This window comes from Melanotaenia boesemani, chromosome 22, assembly GCF_017639745.1.
Source record: "Melanotaenia boesemani isolate fMelBoe1 chromosome 22, fMelBoe1.pri, whole genome shotgun sequence".
NCBI classification, from domain to species: domain Eukaryota; kingdom Metazoa; phylum Chordata; class Actinopteri; order Atheriniformes; family Melanotaeniidae; genus Melanotaenia; species Melanotaenia boesemani.
In genome coordinates, this window is record NC_055703.1 from 28,034,003 (window position 1) to 28,050,034 (window position 16,032).

At 49.1% G+C, this 16,032-nt stretch overlaps 1 protein-coding gene across 2 annotated transcripts in view; it reads left to right on the top strand.

Moving 5' to 3' along the window:
• The window catches only part of LOC121634091 (filamin-A-interacting protein 1), a 45,051-nt gene extending 29,429 nt beyond the window's left edge, over positions 1-15,622 (top strand). Inside the window, exons 4-7 of one of the 2 annotated variants that reach the window (XM_041976529.1) lie at positions 862-1,040; positions 5,284-8,053; positions 11,655-11,712; positions 14,515-15,622. In XM_041976529.1, coding sequence (XP_041832463.1) covers positions 862-1,040; positions 5,284-8,053; positions 11,655-11,712; positions 14,515-14,615 — 3,108 coding nt within the window. In that variant the 3' untranslated portion in view covers positions 14,616-15,622. The remainder of the gene's footprint in view (positions 1-861; positions 1,041-5,283; positions 8,054-11,654; positions 11,713-14,514) is intronic. The other variant, XM_041976530.1, reaches the window with a different exon arrangement.
• The last annotated feature ends 410 nt before the right edge of the window (positions 15,623-16,032 follow it).

Below are 16,032 nucleotides of genomic sequence, written 5' to 3' on the forward strand. Positions count from 1 at the left end.
ATATGAAAACAAAGTAATAAATAAGTAAGAGAAACTAAACTATATGCAGTTAAGAAAGTTGTTAAAAACCGCAATTATGTGAAATTAAAGTCCAATTTATTTCTACAGCACATTTAAAAACACCTCAGTTGACCGAAGTGCCTCACAGAACACAGCATAATGATGGATGGATGGGTGGATGGATGGATGGATGGGTGGATGGATGGATGGGTGGATGGATGGATGGATGGATGGATGGATGGATGGATAGATGGATGGATGGGTGGATGGATGGATGGATGGATGTGTGGATGGATGGATGGATGGATGGATGGATGGATGGATGGATGGATAGATGGATGGATGGATGTGTGGATGGATAGATGGATGGATGGGTGGATGGATGGATGAGTGGATGGATGGGTGGATGGATGGATGGGTGGATGGATGGATGGATGGATGGATGGATAGATGGATGGATGTGTGGATGGATGGATGGATGGATGGATGGATGGATGGATGGATAGATGGATGGATGGATGTGTGGATGGATAGATGGATGGATGGGTGGATGGATGGATGAGTGGATGGATGGATGGATGGATGGATGGATGGATGGATGGATGATTTCGGAGTCTGAACATTTACTGCAGAGTTCGTGCAAACAGGAAACGGAGAGGCAGAAAAATGATTTAAAAAGAAAACGTAACTGAGCATGCTCAGTCTGCTGAAGGCTGAACTTATGCGTCATCAGTGTGAAAATGTTAGAATGAAGCTAAGACTCATGTGGAGATAACCCCCCCAGCAGCGGTTTTGGGTATTGTGGGCAGATGTGGAGCTGGACTGTTGTAATAAGTGTTGGCGTGTCCCCTGTCCCCTCAGCTGGACCATCTGGAAGTCAAACAGAAGGAGACATACAGACGGATGCTGGAGCAGCTGCTGCTGGCAGAGAAATGCCACCGCCGCACCGTCATGGAGCTCGACAACGAGAAACGGAAACACGCCGACTTCATCAACAAGAGCGATGATTTCACCAACCTGCTGGAGCAGGAGAGGGAGAGGTGAGGCCCGTTCTGCCAGTTCATCCCTGATTTACAGGAAGAGTTTCTAAAAGTCCTGACAGGGATTTACCTCCAAATCCACTGATTCTTTACCATCGGTCTCACCAGGATTAATCCACAAGCTGCAGGGAGTGTTTGGTGTTGTAGGAACATAGAACAAAGAAAAACAAAGAAATAGAAAAGAAATTAAAACTGAACTAGTTACAATCCTCTTTCCACTCCGATGTCCTACGTCTGTGATCCGGATGCATCAGCTTCAGATGCATGCTGAGGGGAACAGTGTTAAACTGCAAACCCAGTGTTTCTGATGTGGGTTGTTCATGAATGGGAAACGCTGCTGTTCCAAAGTCACCAGGGTCATATTCCTTTTCTCAGCTCAAATAAGAAATCATGTCACAGTGCATTTTCTCCAGGTTTGAAGTATTTATTTGGAAAAGTTGATTTCTAATAACATCAGTTAACCGAGCGTCTATGATTTCATTCTGTAAATATTAACATCATTTTCTATAAAACCAGGTCCCGGAGTGCATGCCTTCCTCTTTCTTTCTTCCTTTTTTAAAGCCATGCTTTGTAGAAATGTCCCTCAGGATTTATCTCGTCCATTTTTCCCGGTAACAGCCTGATGCATCACTGGATCTCACATCTGTCTGTATGACTTGGAGCAAAACTCCTTCGCAGCCTCTTTCCTAATGCTGGTCGGGGAGCGTGCAGCGAATCGTGGCTGCTGTTGAGGTGTTCCTGGTCACGTTGGAGGCTGTGTCCAGCTGGAAACGTGGCCTGTAAACACATTCCTGTTGGCTGCAGTCAGCATGCAGACCCACTGAAGGCGGAGGGTCATGCTGTTTCTCACAAAGAAGCTGGATGATTATCAGCTCTGCTGGGAAAACACAGGCTAAATATGTTGCTGCAAGATACTGAATTTTATATGTAAAAGTTCTAAGTCTTAGAAAAATGACATAATGTCCTCTTGTCAGCTCTACAGAAATCCATTATTCTGCAGTAAGAATAAACCAGTAGACAACAGAGAATGAAGTTGTCCCATAACTTCCACTTTTTTTGTTTTGTTAAATGGTCTCCTCGTCTGATGTTGGCTATGAGCTCAGCTTGGCTGAGCTTTTATGGATGTTTAGAGCTCTTTGCTCTGACGGGCCTGAACGCATCATGAACAGGAAGAGAAAAACAAGGCTGTGATCATAATCTGAGTCCTGAAGGAAGAGCACAAGTCTGAAGGAATTTACTGGAACGTTATTACACACTAAAGATTTTTACACCACAATGAATGTGCTCATTTTATTCTAAGAACCTCTATCATCAAGATCTGACGTTATAGGACGTGTTTGACAGTGAACTTGTTAAAGTGAGGTGAACCAGGGCTTCACTTCCTATTAGCAGCTAACTTCCACAAGCTAAAAAAGACACTGAGCCATACTGGATGCTATTTTTGTTTTAAAACAAGAAATAACTACTGAACAGAACTATCAAAAGAACTTAACCAGATGAGTTTACCGGATGATACCACACCTGCTGCTACCTTCAGGTTAGGAGGAGAAACTGCAACACAACACCAAAACTACGCTACCCCCTACGCTCGAGTGGAGAGCAAACTCACCAGCGTCAGCTACGCCATAAAGAACCGCATGCATGTGTGTGGGAGAAAGAGAGCGGGAAAGAAGAGGGGTCTGGGGATGTGAGTCCAGAGGGAAGCGAACTTCCCTCTGGATGGTGAGCCTCTGGAGGCATTAGGCACTCTTGCTCCCCAGGAGGCCCCCCAGGGCAAGACAGGCCAGGAGCAGCCGCCCCCCCATGACTGGGACACATACTAGTGGGGAATGAGAGGAGAGTGAGGAGGACCGCGAGAGAGTCCGGCACACCACCCCCAGGCCCACCCAGCCCCCCCACAAGTGCACATGATCCCTCCCAACCCAACATACACACCTACGTCCCTGCACACTCCCATTCATCCTAGTACACACACACCTCCCCATACACACACAGCAAACGAACCTCCTAATCTTACTCCCCGGCAACTCCCCCTCTCTCCCACCATGCCCTGTGGGAGACGTCCCTGGCTGACCAGAAGGGTGCACCCCAAATCCGGTCCCCACTTCCACCCCCAGCCGACCCCCCATCACCTCCCACCCAGATGCGGCGGTCTGGGCATCCCCCAAGATCAGCAGCCCCCCATCAGCGCAGATCTCAAAGAAGAGACGGACGAGGACGATGCCGGATTAGCAATTGTTAGGGGAGATCTCGGAGAAGAGACGGGACATAGACGATGCCGGATTAGCCGTCATTAGCAGAGATCTCGGAGAAGAGACGGGACGAAGACGATGCCGGATTAGCCGTCGTTAGCGGAGATCTCGGAGAAGAGACGGGACGAAGACGATGCCGGATTAGCCGTCGTTAGCTGAGATCTCGGAGAAGAGACGGGACGAAGACGATGCCGGACTAGCCGTCGTTAGCGGAGATCTCGGAGAAGAGACGGGACGAAGACGATGCCGGATTAGCCGTCGTTAGCGGAGATCTCGGAGAAGAGACGGGACGAAGACGATGCCGGATTAGCCGTCGTTAGCGGAGATCTCGGAGAAGAGACGGGACGAAGACGATGCCGGATTAGCCGTCGTTAGCGGAGATCTCGGAGAAGAGACGGGACGAAGACGATGCCGGATTAGCCGTCGTTAGCTGAGATCTCGGAGAAGAGACGGGACGAAGACGATGCCGGATTAGCCGTCGTTAGCGGAGATCTCGGAGAAGAGACGGGACGAAGACGATGCCGGATTAGCCGTCGTTAGCGGAGATCTCGGAGAAGAGACGGGACGAAGACGATGCCGGATTAGCCGTCGTTAGCTGAGATCTCGGAGAAGAGACGGGACGAAGACGATGCCGGACTAGCCGTCGTTAGCGGAGATCTCGGAGAAGAGACGGGACGAAGACGATGCCGGATTAGCCGTCGTTAGCGGAGATCTCGGAGAAGAGACAGGACGAAGACGATGCCGGATTAGCCGTCGTTAGCGGAGATCTCGGAGAAGAGACGGGACGAAGACGATGCCGGATTAGCCGTCGCTAGGGGAGATCTTGGTGAAGAGACGGGACGAAGATCAGATCAGAACTGAAAGAGAACCACAAACTGCAGCTTCAATCTTTTATATTCTGTCTTGTCCTGTGTTTCCATCTCTCCATGTTGTATCTGTTGATTTTCATTTTTCTATGGTTCTTTAACTTTCTTTTCTGCCTCCTAACCAAAATGATGTAGCCAAAATAAATAGTTTATTTTCTACAAGGGCTGGTTGTGTGAGACGTGAGAATGTAGATATATGCTACTGTTTCAGAGGACGTTTACATCTGTATTGCTGCCAAATAAAACCCACATTACTTACAGCAGACACCACATTTGAGAAGGATATTAACCCACAGGACAAAGTCATATCCTATACTCATATTAGTCCAATTCATCTAGGAATTATTTAAATAATATTGGATTAGTAGCATGCAAAAGTAGATGCTAAAATGGTGAACCTAAGCAGTTTTTTTTAGATTTGATTGGATTTAGCTTTATCATCCTTACACCTGTAGCAGTGCAGGGCAATGACATGCTGTTTAGCATCTAACCCAGGATTCCAGGCTTCCCCAGACTACATGCTGAAGTGTCCTTGGGCAAGACACTGAACCACACGTTGCCTCCTGATTGGTCTGACTCCATATGAATGTGTGATGTCCTTACTGGTTGGAAGCGGAGTTCCTACAGTGCGTTGGGCAGATTTCACCACTCGCTGCAGCGCCCTGTGATGGAGCAGCTTCCATACCAGGCTGGAACAGGATGCTCTCCATCACACAGTAAAAGCTCACCAGGGTGGCTGAACAGGTGGTTCTTCTTCGGTGTCCTCAGGAAGAAGATGGTGAGCTTTATGGACCAGGCTGGCGGTGTTACTGGTCCAGGACAGGTCCTCCAAGATGTGGGTCTGCAGGAACTTTATAGATGTTTTAAGATGTCCATCATATGTGCTATTTGTGCTGTTTGACCTTTTTCAGGTATCAGACTGGAAAACTAATGTACTGACACGTTTTCATATACCCCAGGCCCCGGTGCAGAGGCTGATGAAGATATTAGTTGTTTACCATGTTTCCTCCTAACTGAGCAGGTTTATTGAGCTTAAATGTGCATTTCTAAACATTTTAAAGTGTTAATCTTTGCTGTCTCTCTTGTTAACGTTTGCTCACATCCTCCATCGTCTCTGTTTCCCAGACTCAAAACATTGTTGGAGCAGGAGAAGGCCTACCAGGCTCGTAAGGACAAGGATCACAGCAGGAGGCTGGAGAATGTCAGAGCTGAGCTGGTTAAGCTCAAGTCCTTCACGCTGATGTTGGTAGACGAGCGGCAGCTGCACATTGAGCAGATTGACCAGCAGAGCCAGAAAATCCAAGATCTCACTCAGAAGCTGCAGGAAAAAGAGCAGCGACTGACAGCTGCAAGTTATGCCGCCAAAGAAAACGGCCAGAAGGTCCTGAAGCTGGAGGCCGAGCTGGAAGATCAGCAAGCAAAGTTCACACAGAAGCAGGATGACATGACGTCCAAGCTGGCTCACCAAGAATCCCAAAGCCAGCAGCTGAAGCTGAAGATGGCTGGGCTGGTGCACAAGATGGAAGAGCTGGAGGACAGCAACAAGGCGCTGCAGAGATCAGATGAAGATCTGCAGGAGCTGAGGGAGAAGATCAACAAAGGAGAATGTGGGAATTCTTCTCTTGTGGCTGAGCTGGAGAATCTGCGGAAGAAAGTGCTGGAGATGGAGGGGAAGGATGAGGAGATCACAAAAACAGAGACTCAGTGCAGAGAGCTGAGGAAGAGGCTGCAGGAGGAGGAGGACCACGGCAAAGAGTTGAAGCTGGAGGTGGACAAACTCCAGAAGAGGATGACTGAGCTGGAGAAGCTGGAGGGAGTCTTCAACAAGAGCAAAACCGAGTGCTCGCAGCTTCATGCAAACCTGGAAAAAGAGAGAAAAGCTGTGAAAGATGCAGCTGCTGAGCTGGAGAGGGTGAAAACTCAGCTGAAGGAACTGGAGACCTCAGAGTCAAAGCTGGAAAAGGCAGAAATGCTCGTCAAAGACGATCTCATGAAGCTGAAGTCGTTCACCGTGATCCTGGCAGATGACAGGAAGAACTTAGCAGAAAGACTGAAGCAGGAGAAGCAGAAAAGTCATGATCTGAGTGAGATGTTGATAGCGGAGCAGGGCAAAGTTACAGAAGTTACAGAGAAGTTGATCGAGGAGAGCAAAAAACTCCTGAAATTCAAATCAGAGATGGAGATCACAGTAACGGCCCTCAGCAGAGAAAGAGAGGAGTTAAAAAATAAACTTGTAAGTGAAGAGGAGAAGTGTCAGGACCTGAAAAACAAGCTAACCGGGATGAAAATAAGAGTGGATAGACTAGAGGAGATGGAAAGAGAAACGCAGAGAAAGTGGGCCAGCGAGGACAGAAATCCCGATGAAGACAACAAAGTTAAAGAGCTCACAGTGGAAGTTGAAAGACTTAAAAGCAGGCTGAAGAAACTTGAGATAGTGGAGGGAGATTTAATGAAAACCGAAGACGAGTACGACCTGTTGGAGAAGAAATTCAGAACAGAGCAGGACAGAGCAGACGTTCTCGCTAAGCTGGTGGAAGACATGAAAAGTCAGGTTGCCAGGAACAAAGCCATCGAGAAAGGCGAGGTCATGAGTCCGGAGGCTGAGCTGAGACTTCGCTGCAAGATGGAGGAGGCCAAAACCAGAGAGCTGCAGGGAGATGTCCATGCCCTGAAGGAGAAAATCCACGAGCTCATGAACAAGGAGGACCAGCTCTCCCAGCTGAAGGTGGATTTTTCTGTCCTGCAGCAGAGGTTCATGGAGGAGGAGGAGAAAAAGAAGAGCATGGGTCAAGAAGTGGAGACCCTCACCAAGGAGCTGGAAGCCACAAAGCGCTACAGCCGTGCACTGAGACCCAGTATGAACGGTAGGAGGATGGTGGACGTCCCAGTTACCTCCACAGCAGTCCAGACAGATCTGCTGACCACTGAGCCTGCTGAGGACGAGACTGCAGCGGTCTTCATCCGCAAGTCATTTCTGGAGGAGAACCACTTGATGAACAACCTCAGGCAGCATGGTCTCAAGAAGCCTGCAGTTCTTGAACGATACCCACCAGCATCTGCAGAACTTGGGATGAGAGAATCTTCCATACCCTGGATGAAGAAGAAAGAGGCCGTCACGCTGACCCAGACCAGCTTTGAGAGGACCAATGGAATGTCCTCGCTCCATCCACCTGCAATGACCATGTCCCAGAAGCCAGGCCAGCCCCTGCACATCCGTGTGATGCCGGATCACCAGAACAGTACAGCCACTCTGGAGATCACCAGTCCACGTGCCGAGGACTTCTTCTCCACTACCACCATAATACCAACTCTGGGCCTTCAGAAACCTCGCATCACCATCGTCCCCAAACCCACAACCGTGACCTCAAAGACCAAAGTGTGTGACGTGACGGGAGGTCAAGATCGAGCCAAGTCTCCAGTCACAATAACAACCATCTCAAGAGCAAAGAGTCCAGAGAAGAAGAAAAGCAGCCCTGGCAGCCTTCAGTCCCCGGTGTCCATCATCACCGTCAGCACCACACCGGTAGCAGATGCATGCGCTGCATCCGACCCTCACGACATCCCTGCGGGATGCACCGTCATCAAGATGACCCCGGAGAAGCAGCCTGAGCCTGCAACCGTCAGGAAATACAACAGCAACATCATCACAACAGAGGACAACAAGATCCACATCCACCTGGGTCCGCAGCTGAAGAGGCCGTCGGATGTCTGCAGCAGCTCTGTGCTGACGCTCCGACCCGCCGGGCTGAGCTCAGAAAACAAAGACACACCGCCTGGACCCGTACCACGGTCACCATGGCAACACTCCGTGGCGAGGTCGGCTCAGAGCAAAATGACCAGCAGCATAACGATCACACCCGTCTCCTCTGCAGCCTCCAGACCAACGCCGTCTGTGGTGAGTTCACTGTCCTCACGTTTTCTCTCAAATCTGTCCTTAATGTCCCAAAGTGTCCAAAGAATTATTTCTGGTCTTTATGTTGCAGCTGCTTCTGAAATGTTACAAACTGAATTCAGGTGACGTGAGCCTCGTAGATAGCACTCTCTCCAGGTATTAAATGACACCTTTAAAATGTCTGAACTAACACTGGAGTGACCTGCCACCCGTTACAGGGGCCTCTGTAGGTCCTGTACAGAGAACAGATAAGGTTGCTGGGCCATGCCACAGTAACCCCAGTACATCCCCAGTACAACCCCACTACAACCCCAGTACATCCCCAGTACCTCCCCCAGTACCTCCCCAGTACATCCCCAGTACCTCCCCAGTACATCCCCAGTACCTCCCCAGTACAACCCCAGTATCTCCCAGTACATCCCCAGTACAACCCCAGTACCTCCCCAGTACAACCCCAGTACCTCCCCAGTACATCCCCAGTACCTCCCCAGTACAACCCCAGTACCTCCCCAGTACAACCCCAGTACCTCCCCAGTATCTCCCCAGTACATCCCCAGTACAACCCCAGTACCTCCTCAGTACAAGCACAGTACCTCCCCAGTATCTCCCCAGTACAACCCCAGTACCTCCCCAGTACATCCCCAGTATCTCCCCAGTACCACCCCAGTATCTCCCCAGTACATCCCCAGTACAACCCCAGTACCTCCTCAGTACAAGCACAGTACCTCCCCAGTATCTCCCCAGTACAACCCCAGTACCTCCCCAGTACATCCCCAGTATCTCCCCAGTACCACCCCAGTACATCCCCAGTACAACCCCAGTACATCCCCAGAACCTCCCCAGTACATCCACAGTACCTCCCCAGTACAACCCCAGTACCTCCCCAGTACATCCCCAGTACCTCCCCAGTACAACCCCAGTACCTCCCCAGTACAACCCCAGTACCTCCCCAGTATCTCCCCAGTACATCCCCAGTACAACCCCAGTACCTCCTCAGTACAAGCACAGTACCTCCCCAGTATCTCCCCAGTACAACCCCAGTACCTCCCCAGTACATCCCCAGTACATCCCCAGTACATCCCCAGTATCTCCCCAGTACATCCCCAGTACAACCCCAGTACATCCCCAGTACCTCCCCCAGTACCTCCCCAGTACATCCCCAGTATCTCCCCAGTACATCCCCAGTACAACCCCAGTACCTCCCCAGTACATCCCCAGTACATTCCCAGTACCTCCCCAGTACATCCCCAGTACCTCCCCAGTACAACCCCAGTACCTCCCCAGTACAACCCCAGTACCTCCCCAGTACATCCCCAGTACCTCCCCAGTACCTCCCCAGTACAACCCCAGTACCTCCTCAGTACAAGCACAGTATCTCCCCAGTATCTCCCCAGTACAACCCCAGTACCTCCCCAGTACATCCCCAGTACAACCCCAGTACATCCCCAGTACCTCCCCCAGTACCTCCCCAGTACCTCCCCAGTATCTCCCCAGTACATCCCCAGTACCTCCCCAGTACATCCCCAGTATCTCCCCAGTACATCCCCAGTACCTCCCCAGTACATCCCCAGTACCTCCCCAGTACATCCCCAGTATCTCCCCAGTACATCCCCAGTACGTCCCCAGTACCTCCCCAGTACATCCCCAGTATCTCCCCAGTACATCCCCAGTACATCCCTAGTACCTCCCCAGTACATCCCCAGTATCTCCCCAGTACATCCCCAGTACATCCCCAGTACCTCCCCAGTACATCCCCAGTATCTCCCCAGTACATCCCCAGTACATCCCCAGTATCTCCCCAGTACATCCCCAGTATCTCCCCAGTACAACCCCAGTACCTCCCCAGTACATCCCCAGTACATCCCCAGTACAACCCCAGTACATCCCCAGTACCTCCCCCAGTACCTCCCCAGTACCTCCCCAGTATCTCCCCAGTACATCCCCAGTACAACCCCAGTACATCCCCAGTACCTCCCCAGTACATCCCCAGTATCTCCCCAGTACATCCCCAGTATCTCCCCAGTACATCCCCAGTATCTCCCCAGTACATCCCCAGTACATCCCCAGTACCTCCCCAGTACATCCCCAGTATCTCCCCAGTACATCCCCAGTACATCCCCAGTACCTCCCCAGTACATCCCCAGTATCTCCCCAGTACATCCCCAGTACATCCCCAGTATCTCCCCAGTACATCCCCAGTATCTCCCCAGTACATCCCCAGTACATCCCCAGTACCTCCCCAGTACATCCCCAGTATCTCCCCAGTACATCCCCAGTACATCCCCAGTACCTCCCCAGTACATCCCCAGTATCTCCCCAGTACATCCCCAGTACATCCCCAGTATCTCCCCAGTACATCCCCAGTATCTCCCCAGTACAACCCCAGTACATCCCCAGTAAGCAGGGCTTCGGTGACTACAGGTTGAGTCTGGGCTGAACTTGGCTGGACATGAAAGGATTGATAGAAGACTTGAGTAAACTGGTGTTTGAAAGTCACATCAGTGAGAAACTAAAGAAGCACATTTAGAAAATGACCTGTGTGCAGGTTTGAGTGAGAGGATGCACATTTATATCCTGATTTATATCCTGTAGTCATCACGTTAACTCCTTCACGTCTGAATTCATTTACAGCAAAACACAATACATCAATACGGAAAAATTAAATACCAATAATACATAAATTAGTTAGTAGAAATACATAAAAATGAATAATAACTGAAATAATATAAGAACAAATACATTCATATTAGTAAATAAAATTAAAATAAAGTTTTATAAAATGTCTGCGTTTGAAAACATACTTCCACCTGCACGTCTGCAGGAATGACGAAAGCTGTGAGACTGACTTAGAGACAAAGAAAGAGGAAGGAGCTTTTCCCCAAGAAAACACAAAAATAACCCTTAAAATTCCACTGTTCTCCTAAAAGACGTTTTATGGATGAAAGACGTGTTAAGAAGCCGCGGCTGGACCGTGGAGCCGTGTGGCTTCACAGCTAAACTCCACGGCGACGGCTTTCCATCATTCCCATCTCCACACTCTTTCCAGCGGTGCAGGAAGCTGGAAGGAGGCCGAGTAGAATCCACATTTATTTGTCATGTCCCAACAGGTTAACGAAATGAAAACAGAAGCTTCAAGTCGTGTATAAAACCATTAAAATGCTGAAGATGGAAAACGTCCTGGAAGCTCGTTCTGGTTGCTGAGCTTAATCAGTCTACCTGGAATAGTTTGGTTCCTCCGATGGAAAACCTACAAGAGGAAGATCCACAAGCTGCAGGAACCTTTTCCAGGACTTCGGGAAGATCTGTTCCAGCTCAGGGACCAGAGATTTCATGAAGCTCTCTAAGGAATATTTACCCTCCAGAAGCTGACCGGGAGCTTCCAGGATAGTTCCCAGCATCTCGTTTTCACCTTCCCGTCTCATTTCATGAATAATCTCCACCATGGCTCATAAAACTCTCAGCTTTTAGTTTTAACACAGGAGATAAATTGAACCCTTTCCCTCAGATCCCGACCAGAACCACGTTTCCTGGAAACTTCTGGCTCGGTTTAAATCAGATGTGACATGAAAGCAGCAGATGTTAAACCTCCTTCTCCTCTTTCCAGCTCAGCTCAGAGGTGCAGGCAGCTCGGAGCGCGTCCACACGCATCCCTGTTTCAAAAGGTACGAAGCCAGGTGTGAAGGCGGTTCTGGGCGTTTCCATGGTGACCAGGTTAGAGTCTGGTGAAGGCCAGGCCGTGAAAATGGAGCTCAAGAGCTGAGGGGATAACGGGTTGCCATAGCAACGGCCAAATCTGCTTGATTTCTGGGACTGAATGCGGTCAGTCATGCCCCAACTTGTGCAGACAGCATTCTTCTTCTCGCCAGCAGAGGGTGCTGTTGAATCTTGACCTGTAGGGCTTTCTCACAGTTTCCACAGATTTGCCACCAGCACGTCCAGCTTGTGCTTCTGGGCTCCGTGGGTCGTGTGCAGGGGAAGTTGGGATGTCATGGTTTTGCACGTCTGCTGCATGAAGCAGCTGAGCTGATTTTCACTGCTTAACTGCATCCTGCTGCTCGCCAGCGCCAGCGTTTGGGACAAGCACCAAAATAAATGCTGTTCATCTCAAGTGGCTTCAGTGTGTGTGTGTGTGTGTGTGTGGCAGCCATCACATTAACCCATGCTGCTCATTCCCAGACGCTGAGTTCATGCCTGCCGACACATTTCATAAACAATGGAGGCTGTGTTTATGAAACTTTTAACTGCATCGATGTTCGTATTCCAGGTACTGAGGCAGTGCACACGTCTGTTTTCCAAAAGCACCTCTGGATGTGACGCTGAGCACGTGGACTCGTGTCTTCGGTCTGCCACGGCGAGGCCGGTTCTGAGTGGAGCCTGACCTGTTGAACCTCCCAACGGTCATGGCCTCCGTGCTGCAGCTCAGTTTTAGGGTGCTGCAGTCTTCTTACAGCCAGCCCATCTTTAAGCAGAGCAACGACTCGGTTCAGATCTTCTTTGCCATGAGTGGCCATGTTGAACTTCCAGTGGCCAGTATGAGGAAGTCTGAGAGATGCCACTAAATGTAACACACCTGCTCCCCAGTGACACCTGAGAACACTAACAAGTCACATGACACCGGGGGGGTAGATGGCTAATTGGGTCCAGTTTGGACCTTTTAACTTAGGGGTGTACTCACTTTTGTTGCCAGCGCTTTAGACATTAATGGCTGTGTGCTGAGTTATTTTGAGGGTGAAGTAGATTTACTCCATTAAATGAGCTGGACACAAACTTTACAGTCAAAGCGTTGTGTACATATACATATATATATATATGTATATACACATACATAAATAAATGTATTAACTTCGGGTGTAAAACAGCACCTGCTCGGCGCCTCTCACCGGGAGCAACTCCAGAATGGAAGAGGGTCCAGCCCCTCTCGAGGGCAGTGGTTCCAGAGCCCAAGCTATGCGTCGAGGTGAGTCCAACTATATCTAGCCGGAACCGCTCAACCTCGCGCACCAGCTCAGGCTCCTTACCCGCCAGAGAGGTGACATTCCACGTCCCTAGAGCTAGCTTTTGCAGCCGAGGATCAGACCGCCAGGGTCCCCGCCTCTGGCAGCCGCCCAGCTCACAATGCACCTATGGTCATGAGCTGTGGGTAATGACCGAAAGAACGAGATCTCGAATACAAGCGGCCGAAATGAGTTTCCTCCGCAGGGTGGCCGGGCTCTCCCTTAGAGATAGGGTGAGAAGCTCGGTGATCCGGGAGGGGCTCAGAGTAGAGCCGCTTCTCCTCCACATCGAGAGGAGCCAGATGAGGTGGCTCGGGCATCTGGTTAGGATGCCTCCTGGACGCCTCCCTGGTGAGGTGTTCCGGGCACGTCCCACCGGAAGGAGGCCCCGGGGCAGACCCAGGACACGCTGGACAGACTACATCTCTCGGCTGGCCTGGGAACGCCTCGGGATCCCTTCGGATGAGCTGGTGAATGTGGCCGGGGAGAGGGAAGTCTGGGTTTCCCTGCTTAGGCAGCTGCCCCCGCGACCCGACTCCGGATAAGCGGAAGAGAATGGATGGATGGATGGATGGATGGATAGATTTTAGTTTATTTACTGTTGAAGTATTACGATCTTCATGCATCTAGAAAACCAGACTTTGAGCTCTGAATGTGACTTTTTAATGTTTTGAACTTTAAGGTGGAAGTTGTGGTTCAGGTTCTGGTCTTACTGTCCTGAGGGTTCATCGTCTGGCTTCCTGTTTAACTCTGTACTTCCCTCCCTGGTGTGTTGCATCATAGCTCACCTGGTTCTCAGGTGAACGCCCTCCCCCTGCATCTCTAGGTGGTTGCTGTCATGCACCCGTGTCAGATCATCCGTCCTGCTTCCGTCTCTGTTTCCTCCAGGCCAGTTCTCTAAGTGTTCCTCCATTAAAACTTCCTCCCCCCCAACCCTGACAGTTGTACCGCGACATGTTTCGACTGCCGAGCTTCCGCCGTGCGACCGCTGTGACATCATTTATCAGCTGTTAGTCCTACGCGTGGCCGGCTAACCCGCCAGCTTTCATGCTCTCACACAGGAAATGTTTTCTGTCATTTCCAAGTTCGCCAAATTCATCCTGCAGCCCAGATTAGGCCCTGAAGACCAGGTCCCTGAAGACCAGGGTCCCTGAAGATCAGGTCCCTGATCTGAACCGGATCTGCTGAAATCACGGAGTGGAAATTCAGGCTGATTTCATCTCAGTATTCTTCATTAATTCTTTCTTTTACCACATCGTGGTTATCTGAATAGAGATGCTTTTTAGGTAATATTTTAACACACACACACACACACACACACACACAGTCCGTGGCCTGCATGTAACGGATGGGCTGCAGAGACGAAGCAGAACACTGAACATCATGCAGACGTTTATCCAGTGTCCAGCCAGCTTGAAATGGTCCAGCTGCTTTTATAAAGTGACCTCCACATTTCTGTTTCCACCGCAGGCCCACAGATGGATGCAGCATGCGACCGGCCGGCGCTGAGACGTGGCGATGAGGCTTCTGCTCCTCAGGATTTCCTCCACAGAGGCACTGATCTGGTTTAGAGACCAACAGTCAGCGCTCCGCTGGACAAGAGGCCCCAGCACCAACGATGTATTCACCCCCATCCTCCAACCAAACATTCTCCCAGCAGGGAAGCTAAGACACACCTTGATTACACCCTAATCAATAATCTGATCGCCACGGTCGCCCAGTGTGTGAGATGCCAAGACATTCTAGATCATTCTTTTATTTCTGGTGTTTAACACTTTAAAGGCCGACCCAGGAAAAAATTTAGAGAAATTTCGATTTATTTTTTCATCTGATATCCTTATTTGTCCTTAACAAGTTATTTTTGTATATTTACCGTTTATTATGTCACAGTTTAAAAAGATATAAATATACATATATAGTAGTGCAGAAAGTGTCCACCAGGGGGCAGAAGAACGTGTTCAACATGATTTTTAGCAAAGTTTTTACAAACAAGTCATGCAAAAAGTCTCAGAAACATATAATTCATATTCATTTCATTGTAATTCATACGGCATTAAAGGGTTAAGTCTCTTGTTAATCAGTGAACATCCTCCTTTGGCCTGATCAGTAAACGAACCTTGATCACCTGTTAAATCCACACAGGGAGCGACGGCTCAGATTCACCATCTTAAAGGGCTTTTAGGTAGAGATGATGATGCTGCCTGTATGTAATGACTTTGTCTGTTTTCATCTTGTCTGGTTACTGAACAACTTGCACAGGTAAATCAGTGACTTGCAGGTTTAAATTGTCCTGTGATACAAGCAGGAATGTTCTTAGTTTGGCTCAAACTGCAGCAAAGCCGAACCTTGTCCTCCAGCAGACCCCGGCTTGCTTCACTCACACCAATGAGAATATGCGTAGACCTGAGAAATGTCCTCTGCATGGTGATGTACTGTACAAATAATGACTGATATGTCCTCTGAAGTGTCCAACAGTGTGTTCGCCTGATGAATTTGTTGCTGGCAATGATTATTCATTTTTATGCTTCAAGTAAATTTTGTTTTCAAGTCAGAAATGTAAAATAAACTGTTAAAGAGATTTGAAGCAATTTGTTTTATTAAATAAAACAGCTAATGGGTATAAAATTAGCACAAAATATGTCTTTATTACCAAAGAAATCTTCACTACAACAAAGAAATAATCCACCAAACACAAATGTTTTAGTTTTTTCATTTTGTTTTTTGCTATGCTGTTAATAGCAGGAGGGACGGTACGGTTGAAACTCGCTGAATTTTAGAGCCACTGTTGTCAAACTTTTGTATAAAATGCCCACATGGCATCAATTCAAAACCCTGCAAGCATATCAGAATTTGAGTGTTGCATCCTTCCCTGCTACCAATGGAAAGCTGTTTTATTCATAAATAAATAAATACTGGAAACATGCCGATAGAATAAATACAAAAGTAATTCATATAACGTTATATGTTGTATACTATATGACATATAAC